At 37.2% G+C, this 20,609-nt stretch overlaps 1 protein-coding gene across 3 annotated transcripts in view; it reads left to right on the top strand.

Annotated features, from left to right (window-relative positions):
• The window catches only part of LOC126457846 (translational activator of cytochrome c oxidase 1), a 50,855-nt gene extending 31,574 nt beyond the window's left edge, over positions 1–19,281 (top strand). For all 3 annotated transcript variants that reach the window (XM_050094487.1, XM_050094485.1, XM_050094486.1), the window contains exons 4-5: positions 5,407–5,560; positions 19,012–19,281. In XM_050094487.1, coding sequence (XP_049950444.1) covers positions 5,407–5,560; positions 19,012–19,212 — 355 coding nt within the window. In that variant the 3' untranslated portion in view covers positions 19,213–19,281. The remainder of the gene's footprint in view (positions 1–5,406; positions 5,561–19,011) is intronic.
• The last annotated feature ends 1,328 nt before the right edge of the window (positions 19,282–20,609 follow it).

The following is a 20,609-nucleotide window of genomic DNA, read 5'->3' as shown; positions in this document are numbered from 1 at the left end:
TTCTCATCCAGATTAGTCAACACAGTGAAAGAACACAGTGAAAAACTGTGGCAGTGTTCTGGAAAATAGTGATAATTGAGACAACAATGGTGAATTCTTGAGGTTTCATTAGCTTTTCTGAACAACTCTCAGTCACTTTTCTTATTCAAAATTTTTTCTAAGTTGTTCAGTTACACAGATGTCTTGTATAACATACTGAAAATGAAAAACTATTATGTCATTTATTACAGCAAGAAGATTAAAGAGCTTTCAGAACAGCTGCAATTTGACACGGAACACACTTTCAAAAGTTTTTGGATGTTCTCTGTGGCTCAAAAATGTTATACAAATTCTAAACATAGATGAAACAGAAATGGACGTTTATCGTCAACTGTATTTTGAAATAGTAAATTACGTTATGTGTGAGATAAAACAAGGTTCTCTTCTTTTGATAAGCTGGAATTTTTTCACCTGCTTTACTCTCAGAACTATGAAAATTACAAACTAAAATTTCCTGACCATCTTTTACATAAATTGTCATCAATTTATGGACCGCTCTTAGATTATGTTGCTTTGAAGAATGAACTCATTCTACTAAACAGTTCATCTGAATTCTCTTCAAAGAATGTATACGAGGTAGTTTCACTAATGAACGAGCATGGACTGATCTCAGGATTCAGTGAACTGTATAAATTTTCGAATTTGATATTGACAATTTCGTGTACTACATCAACAGTGGAACAGTATTTCTCAGCTCTGAAAAGAATCAACACATGTCTAAGAAGCACATAGTCACAGGAAAGACTGAGTGACTTAAATCTACTTTCAATAGAGAAGCATACCCTTACCACTCAGAGGAGCAATACCCAGTTTTTGACAGCGTAATAGAGAAATTCTTGTGTTTGTCCCAAGAAAGAAGACTTGAACTCGTGTACAAGTGACTTTTTTGTAAGTAAATCTGCTGATTTATAATTTTTCCTCAAAATGAGTTCTTTACTTTTAAACTGTTCTTAAAATGAGACTGAGAAATGAGTCATTTATGTAGACAGTAATTTAAAAGCAGATGTTATGATTCACAAAATGTGTACGCTTCTACATTATGCCTGATTTCTTCAGTAGAGGAATTTTTATTTTCAATTTCAGACGCTGCGTGTGCTCATCCCTACAGTGTAGAGATTAGCATAGCTGACCACTACTCTGGAAACAAGATTCTGTTCCCACTGTCTCCAACAATTTTGAAAGGCTCAAATCATGGCTGCCCAAATGGCAGAATTAGAATGGTCTAGAGTTTTCACTATTTTATCTGTACTTCCAAGAAACATCTAAAGGCAGAAAAGCTGTGTCGTCAACAGACAGACACACAAAAGGTACAGAGCTTTACTTTGATAGCTTTCAGAATGGAATTCCTTTCTCGAGTTGTAGAAGAAACATGTGTGCGTGACAGACAAGAGTCTGTTAGAGAGCACACAATAATTGTGTGGCTTACTGAAGGCAACTGAAAAGAATGTAGAGGAGAGTGTTATACTCCCAAGTTGCTGATAACATTGCTGTTGTGCATGAATAATCACCAAACCTTCACTCCACATGCTGCCACATTCCTGTTGTGTACTCTGTATGCCTAAATGTGCTGGCATTCGAGTGTGGGGCACATCTGACTGGCACTGCTTCATGGAACTACATTCTTGCGTGCAGGGGAGTGTGATTGTTCTAAACTACGTGGCTAGGAGTGTCCGTGCAAGAGCCCCTAATGTCATCAGCAAGGGAAGGTGGTTCAGGTGTGTTCCAGTAACACAGATTACTTCATTTCCACAGTTTAAGGATTTGAAAATGTACCCTGCTATTGCTGAGACCAGTTCTGGCGATATGAAAATTTCCTATTTGTTTTCTTTTCATTTTTGATTCTTTTCATATCCTGATGAAGTCAAATGGAAGCTTTAGTGATGACACATGTATTTTTCAGTGTTGTAACATAGATAAAATTAATTCCTTGTTTTTCTCATTTGCGTTTGTCTCAAAATCTTTCTCAAGACTTCAATGAATCCCCAATGGGATTTAAATACATTGCTCTGTTCTATAATTTTGTTCAGAATGTGCATGGTGATCTGTTGTGCCATGCCCTCTTATAAAGCCAGGTTACTTACTTGATTAATTAAGATACGATTTTAGAAACGACAATACTTTCATGGTGGACAGCCATTAAATGTAGTTTACATGTAAATAAAAACTTAAAATTCCTTTAAAATTGTTGTATCTGTGAGGGAGGAGGAAAAATTATCTTTATTTGTTATAACAAAATGGTTCAAATTGCTCTGAGCACTATGGGACTAAACTGCTGAGATCATCAGTCCCCTAGAACGTAGATCTACTTAAACCTAACTAACCTAAGGACATCACACACATCCATGCCCGAGGCAGGATTCGAACCTGCGACCGTAGCAGTCGCGCGGTTCCAGACTGTAGCGCCTAGAACCGCTCGACCACCCCGGCTGGCATTTGTTATAACACATACATTCTGTGAGAAGTAGCACTAATGGCATGTGCTAATACAATCTTTTGTATAATGTATTTTTGTTTGTGGCATGATTTTATCTCACTACTGTAATATGGTGCTAACAACTATCAGTGTCAAATTCAGATGATTTGTTACGTAAAAAAATTATACAGCAATATTTAAAAACCTTCTTTAAAACAAACAGTAGCATAAAATATTATGTAAGTTGTGTGTACCTACATTGTTAACACTTTGGTTGTTAGACAGCTTAGCTAACATTGAACTGGTCTTTAATTACTTATGTTTTTACAGCTGTTACTTGAGAATGGCAAATCAGGTAGAAGAAAATGGTGCCATTTCTAAAATATAGCAGGACTGTGGTCTTTATTTAACAGGAAACAGTTAAAATCTAATGTTTGTTCTATGTCGTCGTTGATGTCACTATAGTTCTTTTATGTCATGTCCTCTTTCTTGTGGAGGAGAATAATTACGGCATTATTCCAGTCACTTTGTAATTTCCTTTTGTATAGCTGTTCCTTCATCTGGAATCATTTTTATTACATCATCATAATCTCTCTACTATGTATCTATGTTTCTGACTCATTACCTGAGCTATACAAGCATTTTAAAAGATTAGGGAAAGACTGTATAATTTTCTTCTTGCCATCTTATCTTTTGAAATGTGATAAAGTATAAGTGTCTGATTTGTCTTCTTTATACTTCTATTTTTTGTAGTTTTTTAGTGTATCAAATTTTCATTCTCCCCCCTCACATGTCTTGAAAACATTAATCTGATTATTCTGTTTTGTACCTATAATCATTTCCTTCTCTTTAATGTCTGTTATGTTGTTCCATTTGATTTTCTTTTGCTTTCGTTGTGCCTGTAAATTATTTAGCTGTTTGTATAAGTTCCTTTATCAAACAATATGTACGCCTTTGACTTCTTTCCACATTGCAGAAATCATTTTCGTGGGCTCTGTGAATTTACAACCAATTTAATGAAATGTAAACTATTGCCCATTTCTCTATAATTTTATAACTTTAATTTTTAAGATACTGAATTTGTTGCTTAATTTAACATGGCTTAATTAATGATTCTTAAATAATCATTTGCTGTTTTCGACTTCCTGCCTGATGAGTCCATTTCTTTTCAATGTTGCATCAGGTTTTTACTCTTCATTTGAAGAGCCTGTGATCACTTGCAGTTTTGACTTATTAAGGATTGTCACATCTTGCACGTCTTAGCCCCATTTGTGAGGTTCATTTTTTGTTTATTGTTTTCTAGAGAAATGTATTAAGGACAGATATTTTGTCCTCGGAAAATTGTACTAACGTAATGACTTATCATTTCTAGCGTTATATTCAACATTCCACACTGTAGACATAAACTTTAGTATTCGTCCAACTTTCACCTTAAATCCCTGATCATCATTTTATCATGTATTTCCTGTCACTTATGAACTTCTGAAGCTCAGCCTAGAAGTCTTCTACATTATAATAGAATGTGAACATATTGCTGCATAGAGCTATATGATTTCTGTGGAATATCTTTTGTTTATTTTTCAAAAAGGTCTTGCTATTCTCTTCAAAATTCCATAGGGATCTATACTGTTGTTTTTAATTCACTTCTTACAATAATGCCTACATATCAATTCCTCTGTTTTGTGTAACCTTCTCTGTAATAAAACACATGGCCAGATTTGAATTATATTCGACCTTCATTTTTTCACTGCAGTTCTGATGATAATTGTACTACATCCATTTTATCTTTTTTAATCCCTCTTTCAACTTGGCTAATCTGTCTGTACATCCTGGAGTTCTGCAATTTAATTTATTGGCCCTAAGTAAAAAGCTGTAGAAGCAGTCTTGTTTCTGAGGCCCATATTATTGTCTGTTTAGCAAATCTTTTTGTAACAAAGTGCAGGTATAGAAGTAGCCAGACCTATCTCATTGTCTGAAACCATTAATGGTACTTCAGATATACTGGCCAGATTCAATGCAATTTACCTCTGTGAGTTTTATACAAGTAAATATTGATGTACAAAATCTCAAAACAAATATTACCTAATTTTTATTTTTGTTGGCATCTGGTTTAATTCTTCAGCTTGCTGATTAATTTTGTGGATTTGTATGGACCCCTAATAACAAAATGTTGGGCTACAGTCTTCTTTTTTGCTTATAATGCCACTTTTTGTGTGACTGAGAGTTCTTAATTCTAGACCAATAAAATGTTGGACTTTCTGGTAGATTTTTAATTTCTTCATGCAGTTTTGAGTTTCATCACAATATGCCCAACTCCTAGTAAAGACAGATTGAAGAAGCCTGTTCCTTCCCGACATGAAGGAAATGTCTTATTAGGAGCATGTTCTTGTGAAATATCGTCTGAAGATTACGTTTCATCTTTGTCATGATGTTTGTTATGGGTATAGATCAACTGTTTTCAGTTGAAACATAACAAGTACTGTGCTTAAATGTTACAAAGTAGCATGGCTATATCATATTTGATTAAAAATGAGTTTTTGATTAATTTTATGTATATGTTAAGACTGCATTTTCACAGTGCTAAATATTTAATGGTGGTCTTGTGATGAAGTTGTTATTTGCAGTCATCCCTTATGTAAATGACAAGACAACAACCAGAACATGTGGTAATATTTTATATGCTAATATTTAGGTGTGAATGCTAGATTTCACCAGGACATTTACTGATAAAATTGTCTTGAATTTCTATGTATGTCATATCGTTAAAAAGTAGTAAAGTACTTCACAATGGCTGAGGAGCAGTTGGCCGAAAACTCATGGGTTTTGAACCACTTGACATGGCTGGAAGCTCAAGAGAACTTTACCAGTTGACATTAATATTTGAACTTTTATTAGTAGTTTAGAGCAACTGTAGTTGCAGGTCTATAATATATTAACCAACAAGAAATTTTCAGAGCTACTGTGAGTGATGGTGGTGGTCGAATGTTTGAACACAAGGGAGTGTTTGAAGTAACACCACCAGCAGGAGTTGGCTTTGATGTTGCTGAGGAACATGCAATTGAGGTGGGAGCTGAAGAGGTGCATCAGTTAGATGGGGATGTCTTGCAGGTAAATTATGACACATTGACTTGTTAAATTGATGACCTTGTATGTAGTAGTACAGAAGGATTTCTGTATAGTAAACTCAATGTTTAAAGTGTATGAATGAATTAAAGTATAGATTTTAATTTAAGATGGTTGAAAAGGTATAATGCACATGAAAACTTCTCTTTTTTTTTACTATCTTAAACTCAGTTTACAATAACTGTGTAATTCACTTTCCTTGGGAACTAAGAAATTGGTGTTTTAGAGCAGGCCTAAAATAATTATTGGTAACATTGTCTCAACTCTTGCAGATTGTTTATGCAGGTTATTATCTGATTCACCACTTCATCTGTGTATTGTGTAAAATTTTTTTCATAGATATAGCGAAGATTAACTCCTCTGTTTTTAAGTCAAGAGTACAGTGCAAGATTTACTTGGTAAATATTGAGATGCTTATACACATTTTGTTTTACCTTTGCTGGTGGTTTGTTATCTGAAGTGAGGCACCTCTTTTACACTTTTCAAGGGGCTTTAAAAAAAAAGGTGTAAAATGGAGGAAAATGTAGAAGGTGTGAAATTACTTTTTAAGCATATACTTGATTAAACATAAATAAATCATTTTTTTAAATTTGTGCTGACCTGTAATTGGGAACCAGCAATCTTACAAAAATCTGGCATATGAACACATTTGTAGCTATTTTCTAGACAAACATACATTTTTGAACATAAAATTCAGATTTGTAGTCTGTTTTAACTTTTTATGGCGAATTTTTTTCTGTATGTGTTTTGATTTCATAAATAAAGTGGAAAGCTTTGCTATCCACTACTGCAGCAGAAATATATTTGTTTATCGTCTTCACTATTGCATTTACGTCTGTGCTACAAGGCGCCCCACTTTTGTCCTATTACTTTCACATCCTATGCTGTCACATTTTTCTTGTATATGAGAACTGACCCACTGTCAACAGTCACAACCTTTCATCAACATGGAAGATGTCTTGGACTGGATGATCTAATTGTAGCTTTTCCCATGATGAAGCAATAAGACTTTCACAATCATCCTCATATGGTAGATCAGATTCATATCTTTCATATCTAGCTTTCGAGGAGTTGGAGATGGACACTGTTACCTCCATGCACACCTTTGTTATGTAATGCAGTGCTTGCAAAATCAAGACTATAAAGCAGCTAAGATTCTTTTGAGCTTTCATCAAAGTTAAAGCCTTATCACCATGGATTTTTGGATCTTTTACAGTGTGGTTTAAAAGCATGGATAATGCCTAAATCCAAGGGCTGCAACATGTTCTGTAATTTGGTAGCATGTTTATCAAATTTACATTTATCTGGTGTGCAGGGCAGCAGTCAACAAGTAGGGGAATTTTTCTGTTGTGCGCTGCCAATTTTGTGTCCAGGCTATACAGTTTTTCTTCAAAAAGTTCTGATGTCATCCATGCTTTGTGACTGGCACTGTAGTTTGTGGGCAGAGGTATCACATTTTTAAAACATTGTGGTTGCTTGATTTTCCAATCACAAAGGATTTCAGTTTTTCAAAACCATCAGCCTTGGTACCTACCATTACTGTAAGATGGACTCTGCTAAGTTTCCCACCATTGCAATTTTCACTTTTGAAGGGAAGGGAAAGGAAGATCTGCAGCGGATAGACACTTGGTGCAGGGAGTGGCAACTGACCCTTAACATTGATAGATGTAATGTATTGCGAATACATAGAAAGAAGGATCCTTTATTGTATGATTATATGATAGCAGAACAAACACTGGTAGCAGTTACTTCTGTAAAATATCTGGGAGTATGTGTGCGGAACGATTTGAAGTGGAATGATCATATAAAATTAATTGTTGGTAAGGCGGGTCCAGGTTGAGATTCATTGGGAGAGTTCTTAGAAAATGCAGTCCATCAACAAAGGAGGTGGCTTACAAAACACTCATTCGACCTGTACTTGAGTATTGCTCATCAGTGTGGGATCCGTACCAGATCGGGTTGACGGAGGAGATAGAGAAGATCCAAAGAAGAGTGGCACGTTTCGTCACAGGGTTATTTGGTAACCGTGATAGCATTACGGAGATGTTTAGCAAACTCGAGTGGCAGACACTGCAAGAGAGGTGCTCTGCATCGCGGTGTAGCTTGCTTGCCAGGTTTCGAGAGGGTGCGTTTCTGGATGAGGTATCAAATATATTGCTTCCCCCTACTTATACCTCCCAAGGAGATCACGAATGTAAAATTAGAGAGATTCGAGCGCGCACGGAGGCTTTCAGACAGTCGTTCTTCCCGCAAACCATACGTGGCTGGAACAGAAAAGGGAGGTAATGACAGTGGCACGTAAAGTGCCCTCCGCCACACACCGTTGGGTGGCTTGCGGAGTATAAATGTAGATGTAGATGTAGATTTGGAAGTACAGTTTACAAGAGTCCTGCTTTATGGATGTTTAAGATGTCCTTTGGTTCATAGTGCTGTGTAAGTTCTTTTAACTTACCAGTCAGCCACTCACTAACAGTTTTTACGTTTATGCAATTTTTCTTCCCCACATACAGCTTTGTAGATCACATTATAGCTCTTATTGAATCAATTAGTCCAACCTACAGACACATCATCAGTGCTTTGTACTGTAACATCACACCATTCACCAGGTTGTCGGATGCATGTGTTGTCTGAAACCAATTCCTTGTAATTCTTTCCACTTCTGCATTTTTGAGTACTGGCATATTGTTTTTCCTTTTTTGCATTTAGTTCACTGTTGTTTGAACTTTCCAAAATCAAATCCTTGGTTTTCATGATGGTATTATTTAATGTGTGGAAACAGGAATACTTAAACTTGTAACACACATTCCATGATGCACCTCAACTTTATCGAGAACTTTTGCTTTCTCTTCCACTGAAAAAAATCTTCATGTCTCTCTTTGTAATATTCTCCATCTTAAAACTGTGCCAGAAACACACTGTAATTCTACTTAAAAGAAAATCTAACAACACAACAGTCCATTCACAAACATGATAGTTATGAGCAACAGTACATAATTAAGACTTTGCATGGTGTATTATAGGAGTAGCTGTATCAGTTGAAATCAAATGGTGCTGATAGGTATCAAAAACTTTCTCACTGCAACCAACCAGCTTAACCGTAACTAGAAGACAACAATAACAAATAGGGTGGAAACTTCAAAAAAATTTTAGTGCCCATATAGATGAGAATTTTAATTGGAAAAACACATTTTGAAACCCCGAAAACAACTTTGTTCAGCCACATTTGCTCTTAGAATGATTGCTAATCTCGTGGAGAGGCAGATCAGTATATTTTCATTCAATAATGTAATATGGAATAATGTTCTAGGGTAACTTATCTTTAAGAGAGAAAGTACTCATTGCTCAAAAATGTGCTACAAGAATAATATGTTGTGCTCACCATAATAATCTTGTTTAAAGAGCTAGGCATTTTGACTCCTGCTTGACAGTATATTTCCTCCCTCATGAAGGTTGATGTAAATAATCCACTGCAGCTGAAAAGGAACAGTGATGTACATTATCACAATATTATTTATTACCCCACATTGAGGTTGTCTTTAGCACAAAAAGGAGTGCACAATTTTGCACCAAAGTTTTCGTTCACATACCCAGTTATATAAATGTGTGACAGAAAGCAAATTAAAATTTGAAAATAAACTAAAAAATCCTTTTTATTAAACTCCTTCTATTCCCCAGAAGAATTTCTATTTTTGTAGTAATGTGTAAAAGGCAGTGGGCAGAAGTTATTCACTGTCATCTGGGGAAAAGTAGTCTTGTAAATGGTCAGCATGTAGCCATTCTTACAAATTAATTTTTGATGTTCCACATCATTATGATTTATCATGCAGGTGATCCACATGATACAAAACTAACTCAGTGTCTGCAAGCTATGTCTTGAACTCGTATAATATCTCCCGATCTCTTTTGAAACAGTTATTCATGTCAGCCACCACGCGAAGAATTTTCTTGGTGTGAACAATTAATAGAAATTGCTAGGTTGGCAGTGACTACTAATTCCACAAATTGTTCTGACTTATAATAACTAATACCAATTAAGATCTAGAGAGTAAAGAGCTCAGGGTGTAATGTTTGTTACCATTACTTGAAAGCCAAATCATTTTACGTGAAAGGCTACCTATTTTTTCTCCATGAACACCATTTCATTAAGTGAAAACCGAAGCAAAAATTATAGATATATTAATGCAAAAGGAGATATAAATTAGCATTGTGAACATAGGACATTTAAGGAGATCAATAAAAAGTGTTGTAAATAATGGGAAAATGTTAATTCAGGGAACGTAAAAGTGGTGTAACTTTATTTGTGGAAGCTTAAGAAGTTAGAATGTGTTTTCTAGTATTTTCTCTACATGCTTGTTTAACCATTTATGCTGAGTGTCTTCGACACTTATTTTCCCATAAAATATGTGTACCTACAATGATACAGAAAACTGTACAAGTTGTCAAAGTCAGATGTGAGCATAATCAGGCATCCTGACTTTCTCACTTTCTACAAATCATTTTCTGCACCACATATTCATCTCATATTAACTTTGTCTGAAGTTCTGTTGTCTCTTTTTTTTCTTTTGGTCATTTGGAAATATCATAACTTTTCTTTTGTGAAATGCCAAGGCCTACACAATTTGTGACTTTACCTCGACTCACTTTATTTTATTGCCTTATTGTACCCATGCGCCAAACTTTTTTTTTGGTTTGTATTTGGTAAGTGAATTGCATTTATTTTTAAGTAATTTTATTTTCTATTTCGAGCATAGTTGGGTTCCATTTACTGACTTGATATTTGTTTTCAGTGATTACAATAGTTTTAACTAAGTTTTGTTAAATGAAAAGTTGTGCTGTTGAGACCTAAGGGAACAGTTGCTTCTAGAAGTCAACAAATTGAAATTACTAACATTATGAAAATATTCCGATGTTTCCACTTTTTTGCTTCTTTGTAATGTCCAACCAAAAATACATTTATCAGTTTCTTTCGTTTTCTTTTCAATGTTTGGGTTTAAGCTCATGACTCCCAGGACATGACATTAAGTGGACTAGTGGTCTTCACCCAACCATGTTCAGTTTGAATGTAGTTGTGCAGAGGTGTTTCTTATAAAACAAAACTAAGCTGTGCAAAATTTAATCTCACAATAATAACAGCTCATGGTTTTTAGAAGGATTTCAGCAGGAGGATGCAAAATGTCATGTGAGCTATACAACAGTTTTGGCCTAAGACAACTTAAAATTGATGCTAGTACTAATCAAAAGTAAATATTTGGATCAGATGCACAGTTTTATGCTCAACACACTTCTAGAATCTCAAGACTATGGCACCACCATTCTTGTGCTACATAAGCTTTGGATAAATTGGGCATAACAGGTTTCCAGTCATTTTATGTTTACAACAACTTTTGAACTATCAGAATTTGTTGAGTGCCCTTTAGTAGTCCTACAGAGAAGTTACTAGCTCTCAGATTGCCAGATTGAAGCAGTTATTTGTAAGTATTCTAAAAGTTAAATGGAACATAAACATGGCATCAAATTTTTTTGTATCAAATTTGTGCATACTTTGATGTATATTACACATATGTAAATTGTCACCACATATTTTCTTAATTTTTTAGTTAATTAGAAACAGCAGATATTTCTGTGCCACAAAAGGTTATGTTTGTCTTGGAGTTCCTCTGGGTGAGTTTAAAAAAGGAGCTTGAAAATACAACTGTGAAACATGTGCAGACTATCATTTAACATGTGTTTTGTATAAGAGACCTAAATTATTTGTATAGTAGTTACAGATTTAATCTGAACATGAAGTACAACTTTTACAAAATGTTTTCATGTTTTTGCACATAACAGTCCATTGAATGCATTTTAATTCTAGGCTAAATTTGCCACCCTTGAGGTAAGCTAATAACTTACTTTGTGTCTCAGCAGAAAGCATTTTTACTTCCTTTTTGCCAGACATATTTATATATAACCATCTACTGTGGAAGCTTTCTAGTTTTTTTAACATTCTGTGTGAAACTGTAAATTATTAAGCCACTTGTGGTATTGACCAGTCTTGTTTACATGTACCTCTACATCTACATACATACTCCACAAGGAGCATTGGTGCATTGCACTACTAGTCATTCCCTTTCATGTTCCACTCGCAAATGGAGCACAGGAAAAATGACTACCTGTGCTCCTCTGTATGAGTCCTAATTTCTCTTATCCTGTCTTTGCAGTCCTTACAAAAAATTTATATTGTTGGCAGTAGAGTTGTTCTGCAGTTAGCTGCAAATGCCTGTGCTCTAAATTTTTCAGTAGTGTTTTGTGAAAAGAATACTCTGTAATAATCGCACAGTGATTGAACTTGCCACTAAAAATCTAGCAGAACAACTCTGAAATGCTTCAAACAATGGAAAATCCAGGATGGAATGTCACAGTACTATGAAAAGAGTAGTTGCTACTCGTTATATAGTGGAGATATTGAGTTGCAGGCACAACAAAAGGACTGTCACAAAATAAGCTTTTGGCCAATAAGGCCTTTGTCAAAAACAGATGTGACACACACACACACACACACACACACACACACACACACACACACACACCACACGCACGCGCGCACATGCAAACACAACTCACCATACACACAACTGCAGTCTCTGGCATTTGAAGCCAGATGGATTAGCTTCAGCTGCCAGAGACTGCAGTCGTGTTTGTGAGTGTCTTGTGTGTGTGTGTGTGTGTGTGTGTGTGTGTGTGTGTGTGTGTGTTTTTGAGAAAGGCCTTGTTGGCCGAAGGCTTATTTTGTGACACTCTTTTTGTTGTGCTTATCTGTGAGTCAGCCTCTCCACTATATGGTGAGTAGCAACTATCTGAATTGCTTCGCTGTCTTTTAATCAAACCTGGTGGGGGCCTTACACACTAGAACAGTACTCAAGAACAGGTTGTTGTAGTGTTTTATATACAATCACCTCTATAGATGAGCTACACTTCCTAATATTCTCCCAATAAACCATAGTCTTCCATTTGTCCTACCGACCTTAACGTGTTAGTTCCACTTAATTTTGCTTTTTCATTGTTACGCCTAGATACTGAATTGTCATGAGTGTGTCAAGTAGCACATCACTGATACTGTGTTTGAACATTAGAAAGTTATTTTCCCTTATCATCTGTTTTAATTGACATTAATTTTTTTTCCGAATTAGGACAAGCCGTTATTCATCACACCTAATATAAATCTCGCATAATTCAGCCTGTGTTCCCTTACAGTCACACAACGTCAACACTTCTCTGTTCACTACAACATCATCAACAAATAGTTGCAGTTTACTGCTCACCCTGTCCGTCATATCTAGGGTCTGGAAAAATTCGCATTTTGTGATAAATGCGAAATAGGTGTGAATTCTGCCCCAAAGTGCTAAAACGCGAAATTACTAAATAGTCACAATTTGATAGCAGATTGTATCCAGATGAACTATTTTATCAGAGATGGTTTGAAATAGCTTTATTTTCAGTTACTGGTGTTGGACAGAATCTGGTGAAGCCCAGTTTGGAACGATAATGTGCGTAAAAATATGTTTGCAAAATAAAAAGTGTACATACACGATGATGTATCAATGCGCTCAGTGATCTGGTGCCATGCCAATTGTGGGCTGTTGAATGGTTTAGTTAAGATACATGACATGTTATGCAACATAGTACTCAGCCATGGGGCCTAACATATGACAGCGAAGAAACATGTACATTTCTTAGCTTAAACCTACATTAACAGTCTGCAGTGGACACTGTATCAAACACTTGACCAGAAATCCAGGAATATGGAAGCTGCCTGTTGCCCTTTGTGCATTGTTTTTAGGATAAAGAAGATTTATTATTTTCGAACTTAGAATATCCTTAAGAATTATGCAACAAACCAGTGCTGATAATATTTATCTGCAATGTTGTTGGCCATTCTTCCCTTCCTGAATATGGGGATCACCTGTGCATCTTCCTTTTACTTGGGACTTCATGCTGGGTGAGAGATCCACAATAAATGCAAACTATGTAGGGGGTCCCCCACCCCATGAACCATGGACCTTGCCGTTGGTGGGGAGGCTTGCGTGCCTCAGCGATACAGATAGCCATACCGTAGGTGCAACACACATCTGTGAGAGGCCAGACAAACGTGTGGTTCCTGAAGAGGGGCAGCAGCCTTTTCAGTAGTTGCAAGGGCAACAGTCTGGATGATTGACTGATCTGGCCTTGTAACAATAACCAAAACGGCCTTGCTATGCTGGTACTGTGAATGGCTGAAAGCAAGGGGAAACTACAGCCGTAATTTTTCCCGAGGGCATGCAGCTTTACTGTATGATTAAATGATGATGGCATCCTCTTGGGTAAAATATTCCGGAGGTAAAATAGTCCCCCATTCGGATCTCCGGGCGGGGACTACTCAAGAGGACGTCGTTATCAGGAGAAAGAAAACTGGCGTTCTACGGATCGGAGCGTGGAATGTCAGATCCCTTAATCGGGCAGGTAGGTTAGAAAATTTAAAAAGGGAAATGGATAGGTTAAAGTTAGATATGGTGGGAATTAGTGAAGTTCAGTGGCAGGAGGAACAAGACTTCAGGTCAGGTGACCACAGGGTTATAAACACAGAATCAAATAGGGGTAATGCAGGAGTAGGTTTAATAATGAATAGGAAAATAGGAATGCGGGTAAGCTACTACAAACAGCATAGTGAACGCATTATTGTGGCCAAGATAGATACAAAGCCCACACCTACTACAGTAGTACAAGTTTATATGCCAACTAGCTTTGCAGATGATGAAGAAATTGAAGAAATGTATGATGAAATAAAAGAAATTATTCAGATAGTGAAGGGAAACAAAAATTTAATAGTCATGGGTGACTGGAATTCGAGTGTAGGAAAAGGGAGAGAAGGAAACGTAATAGGTGAATATGGATTGGGGCTAAGAAATGAAAGAGGAAGCCGCCTGGTAGAATTTTGCACAGAGCACAACATAATCATAGCTAACACTTGGTTCAAGAATCATGAAAGAAGGTTGTATACATGGAAGAACCCTGGAGATACTAAAAGGTATCAGATAGATTATATAATGGTAAGACAGAGATTTAGGAACCAGGTTTTAAATTGTAAGACATTTCTAGGGGCAGATGTGGACTCTGACCACAATCTATTGGTTATGACCTGTAGATTAAAACTGAAGAAATTGCAAAAAGGTGGGAATTTAAGGAGATGGGACCTGGATAAACTGACTAAACCAGAGGTTGTAGAGAGTTTCAGGGAGAGCATAAGGGAACAATTGACAGGAATGGGGGAAAGAAATACAGTAGAAAAAGAATGGGTAGCTTTGAGGTATGAAGTAGTGAAGGCAGCAGAGGATCAAGTAGGTAAAAAGACGAGGGCTAGTAGAAATCCTTGGGTAACAGAAGAAATATTGAATTTAATTGATGAAAGGAGAAAATATAAAAATGCAGTAAATGGATCAGGCAAAAAGGAATACAAACATCTCAAAAATGAAATCGACAAGAAGTGCAAAATGGCTAAGCAGGGATGGCTAGAGGACAAATGTAAGGATGTGGAGGCTTATCTCACTAGGGGTAAGATAGATACTGCCTACAGGAAAATTAAAGAGACCTTTGGAGATAAGAGAACGACTTGTATGAATATCAAGAGCTCAGATGGAAACCCAGTTCTAAGCAAAGAAGGGAAAGCAGAAAGGTGGAAGGAGTATATAGAGGGTCTATACAAGGGCGACGTACTTGAGGACAATATTATGGAAATGGAAGAGGATGTAGATGAAGATGAAATGGGAGATACGATACTGCATGAAGCGTTTGACAGAGCACTGAAAGACCTGAGTCGAAACAAGGCCCCCGGAGTAGACAACATTCCATTGGAACTACTGATGGCCTTGGGAGAGGCAGTCCTGACAAAACTCTACCATCTGGTGAGCAAGATGTATGAAACAGGTGAAATACCCTCAGACTTCAAGAAGAATATAATAATTCCAATCCCAAAGAAAGCAGGTGTTGGCAGATGTGAAAATTACCGAACTATCAGTTTAATAAGTCACAGCTGCAAAATACTAACACGAATTCTCTACAGACGAATGGAAAAACTAGTAGAAGCCAACCTCGGGGAAGATCAGTTTGGATTCCGTAGAAACACTGGAACACGTGAGGCAATACTGACCTTACGACTTATCTTAGAAGAAAGATTAAGGAAAGGCAAACCTACGTTTTTAGCATTTGTAGACTTAGAGAAAGCTTTTGACAATGTTGACTGGAATACTCTCTTTCAAATTCTAAAGGTGGCAGGGGTAAAATACAGGGAGCGAAAGGCTATTTACAATTTGTACAGAAACCAGATAGCAGTTATAAGAGTCGAGGGACATGAAAGGGAAGCAGTGGTTGGGAAGGGAGTAAGACAGGGTTGTAGCCTCTCCCCGATGTTGTTCAATCTGTATATTGAGCAAGCAGTAAAGGAAACAAAAGAAAAATTTGGAGTAGGTATTAAAATCCATGGAGAAGAAATAAAAACTTTGAGTTTTCTGATGACATTGTAATTCTGTCAGAGACAGCAAAGGACTTGGAAGAGCAGTTGAATGGAATGGACAGTGTCTTGAAAGGAGGATATAAGATGAACATCAACAAAAGCAAAACGAGGATAATGGAATGTAGTCGAATTAAGTCGGGTGATGCGGAGGGAATTAGATTAGGAAATGAGACACTTAAAGTAGTAAAGGAGTTTTGCTATTTGAGGAGCAAAATAACTGATGATGGTCGAAGTAGAGAGGACATAAAATGTAGACTTGCAATGGCAAGGAAAGCGTTTCTGAAGAAGAGAACATCGAGTATAGATTTAAGTGTCAGGAAGTCATTTCTGAAAGTATTTGTATGAGTGTAGCCATGTGTGGAAGTGAAACATGGACAATAAATAGTTTGGACAAGAAGAGAATAGAAGCTTTCGAAATGTGGTGCTACAGAAGAATGCTGAAGATTAGATGGGTAGATCACATAACTAATCAGGAAGTATTGAATAGGATTGGGGAGAAGAGAAGTTTGTGACACAACTTGACCAGAAGAAGGGATCGGTTGGTAGGACATGTTCTGAGGCATCAAGGGATCACCAATTTAGTGTTGGACGGCAGCGTGGAGGGTAAAAATCGTAGAGGGAGACCAAGAGATGAATACACTAAGCAGATTCAGAAGGATGTAGGCTGCAGTAGGTACTGGGAGATGAAGAAGCTTGCACAGGATAGAGTAGCATGGAGAGCTGCATCAAACCAGTCTCAGGACTGAAGACCACAACAACAACAAACAACAACAAGTAAGGGGTCAATGCCTAAGAGTACTCTCTGCAAAACTGAATTGGGGTTCCATCTGGACCTGGCACCTTATATGTTTTCAACTCTTTCCATTGATTTTGTACACCAGGGATATCTATTACTATGTCCTCCATATGGGAGTCTGTGCGAGGGTCAAACAATGGGGTGTCAGTATGATCCTCCTCCATGAACGATTTTTAAAATGTGAAATTGAGAATTTCAGCTTTCCTTTTGCTGTCTTCTGTTGCCCCACCAGACTGGTCAACAAGTGAATGATGGATAGAATCCTTTTCCTTAAGTAATGACGGTGGACATCAAACAGGACAACTCCTTCAGAGTCCCAGAAGACCATTGCCATGACTTTACTGTATGAGGGTGCAGGTTTGAACTTTTTTCTTTTTTTTTGGAGAAGAGGTGGTGTGGCACCACTCCATGGATTGCCTGGTTCAAAGTGAAGATCCCATGTTTCATCACCTGTGATGAAGTTCAACAAACAGTTTCCACAGTCAGCCTTGTAACATACAAGCAATTCTGCACAGATAGTCTTCCATTGCTTTTTATGATCTTCTGTCAGGAGTTGAAAAACCCAGTGGCCACACACCTTTGAGTTCCCCTAACTGGTGGATGAATGTGTCAGTACAACCAACAGAGTTATCCAGTTGAACGCTGAGTTGTTAGATTGTGAACCATTGATTACCTCGAATGAAAGTATCTACATGTTCCAATGAGGCTTTTTGGCAGACATATTTTTTCCAGCGTTGGACGCTATTTTTCTAAGAGGCTCCCTAGCACATCTCATTGATAACTATCAAACCTGCCAAATCTCCCAGTCTCCTCTCCCCCCCCCCCTACCCCCCCTCCCCCAACCGACTCCTCAGCCCCTGCTGAAGGAGCAGCCACTTGTCCACATACAGGGCGAATGGGTGAGACCAGGCGGCCAGTCCTCACATTGACCCTCCACATCGAGCGACATGAATGCGTTACAACCTGCCAATCACTCTTGTGGTGAGCACAATTGTCCTGCATTGGGTACACTGGAAGGTGCTTCACAGCAGTGTGTGAGGGGAAAACAAGTGACCCTGGCGCATCTCATGCGACGTACCTGTTTCTCTACCAGCACCACACCTCGAGACAGCAGACGGCTGACTATGGCTGACAGTATCTTCAGTGTTTCATGAGCTACAGTGAGCTCCTCTTGCATCCACACACAGCATGTGTACTCCTTATCCAACCTACAGTAAAAAATTTGCGGATTTAAAGATTTGCAGAAACTTAAATTTTTTGCTTCATAGCATTTGGTAGTTCATCAGGCACAATTGATGCAGTATATGTTGATCACTAAAATTTTGCTGTACAAGTATATGTGGTGGCTTACACTCATCAGAAATTGTGCTTTGCATACAAATTTTCACTTTGTGCATGGCAGTTCTGAGCTTTATGTAGTGCTGTGAATCTAATTTCTAGACTTTGACAATTTAGGTGGGTGTATCCAAGATTTGACAAACTTCAGTTGACTCTTTCTGCAGTTCCCATTCTTTATGACCATCAGCATGTGAAGCTGTTGAGGAGAACGGAAGAGCAGAAAGTTTCTTGGCTACCCGATAAACATTCACATTGTTGAAGATATTTAATGCACCTGCTCTTGCTTTATCTAGACCACATTAGCTCTTTTAATGACATGATATGTTTTTGCAAAGGATTGAAGCAGTGCTTTTTCAGGAACTCAAACTGAGTGAGAAGCATGATTTCATCATAGAAGCAGGTAATTTTGACATCCTGTATCGTGAAAATAGCACAGCCTTGAAATTTTTGTAATGTGTAGAGCACAAAATGTTGTTCACCTGATCCAAATAGTTCCTTTGGATTACTGCCAGCTTTAATTTTAAGTAATCTTAAATTTGGCTAAAATTGTCTTCGAACTTGCTCGATATTTTCCAGTTATCCATTGAAGTGCTCCTAAAACATTGAATTTTTTTGTTTCTTGTGCTCAGATTTTGCGCAGCTCAATTTTATTCTATAATGAACTTGGCTCTGTAAATTTTATTTGTAATTTTTATTTACCTTAAGTCTGGTTGCTTATTTGTTTTGTGACTTTGTCTCAAAGACTGAAATCCTATCCATTCTCTTCTTTTGTTTCAGTTTATATGTGCAGCTGAACAGTTCTATGCTGTCAAAAAGGGTCTGCAGACAAGACTGTATGATATTAGATATGCAGAACAAGAATACATTCCAAAGAGCCAAGTGACACCGAGTGATGATATTTTGGATGAACTGTCTTCTGTTTATCTGAAGCTAGAACAGCATCCAGATGTTGTTAGGATATATGATAATATTGCATGATGAAGGAAATTAATTATGATGCTTTTGAAGAATGTTGTAAATATTGCCATCAATACAAAAAAGACAACAGCCTTGTTTATATCATTAAGTAACTGTACCAATTACCAACACCTGCCTATCTCCTTAAGTATATTTAAGATACGTAGACAACTTGTACTTGTACTGTGTAATGAAGATTAACATTCACAGCTGTATTTGTTTATATTATTGCATAAGATACAGCATATTATATATTTTCTATCATTATCTTCTACAAGTGTCCCATGTTGCCATAAAGAAGGAGCAGTAATTCAAGAGATATGTTTTGCTTTCAATTTTTTGTCAATTTTATTAAAAGGTACATTTGATTACTGTTCTTATCTTTTTGTGGTTCAATTTAATTAAGTTTCTTCAAATGCAGCCAAATGACAAAAGTTAATCACAACTTGCAAAGATAACAGACATTACTTAGAACAGAAGCCCTTGAGAGATTTTCAGTATAAGGCACAATGGGGAAGAAACAAGATTTACAAACAGCAAATGTATCAGGAACCATAAATTATATTTTCATCACTGCTGTGACAAAGCTGAACTTAGAAAGCAAATATGTCAGAGTACAGCTTAACTAGCAAATACTCTCATGAGTGTGGAAGAGTATTATGTTTTAATGAAGCAAATATTAACAGAGTTTTCTAATTCACTGCTGAATGTTATTGAGAGGCCTAGTTCAGTATGTTCTCAATATATTATAGATAATTAGAAAAAGTAAATTGAAAAATACTCTTTTTTACTTTTTTCAACACAAACTACATTTTAAAAAAGTAGACTAGAGTTTGATATTTTTCAGAAATTTTTAATATACAAGCAGCATATTCATCGAGATTTGTGCTGTTTGGTGCTGTTAAACCACCATGAAACAAATGGTGGACTGGCAGGTTGAGCAACATAACGGATGAATTTCATAAAACCCATGGAATTCTGTGTTTTTAACGTAGCATGAACCACGGACCTTGCCGTTGGTGGGGAGGCTTGCGTGCCTCAGCAATACAGATAGCCGTACCGAAGGTGCAACCACAACAGAGGGGTATCTGTTGAGAGGCCAGACAAACGTGTGGTTCCTGAAGAGGGGCAGCAGCCTTTTCAGTAGTTGTAGAGGCAACAGTCTGGATGATTGACTGATCTGGCCTTGTAACACTAACCAAAACGGCCTTGCTGTGCTGGTAATGCGAACGGTTGAAAGCAAGGGGAAACTACAGCTGTAATTTTTCCCGAGGGCATGCAGCTTTACTGTATGGTTAATGATGATGGCGTCTTCTTGGGTAAAATATTCCGGAGGTAAAGTAGTCCTCCATTCGGATCTTCGGGCGGGGACTACTCCAGAGGATGTCGTTATTAGGAGAAAGGAAACTGGCACTCTA

Source organism: Schistocerca serialis, chromosome 2 (genome assembly GCF_023864345.2).
Source record: "Schistocerca serialis cubense isolate TAMUIC-IGC-003099 chromosome 2, iqSchSeri2.2, whole genome shotgun sequence".
Taxonomy (NCBI): domain Eukaryota; kingdom Metazoa; phylum Arthropoda; class Insecta; order Orthoptera; family Acrididae; genus Schistocerca; species Schistocerca serialis.
This window is presented reverse-complemented; position numbering and strand designations above follow the sequence as displayed.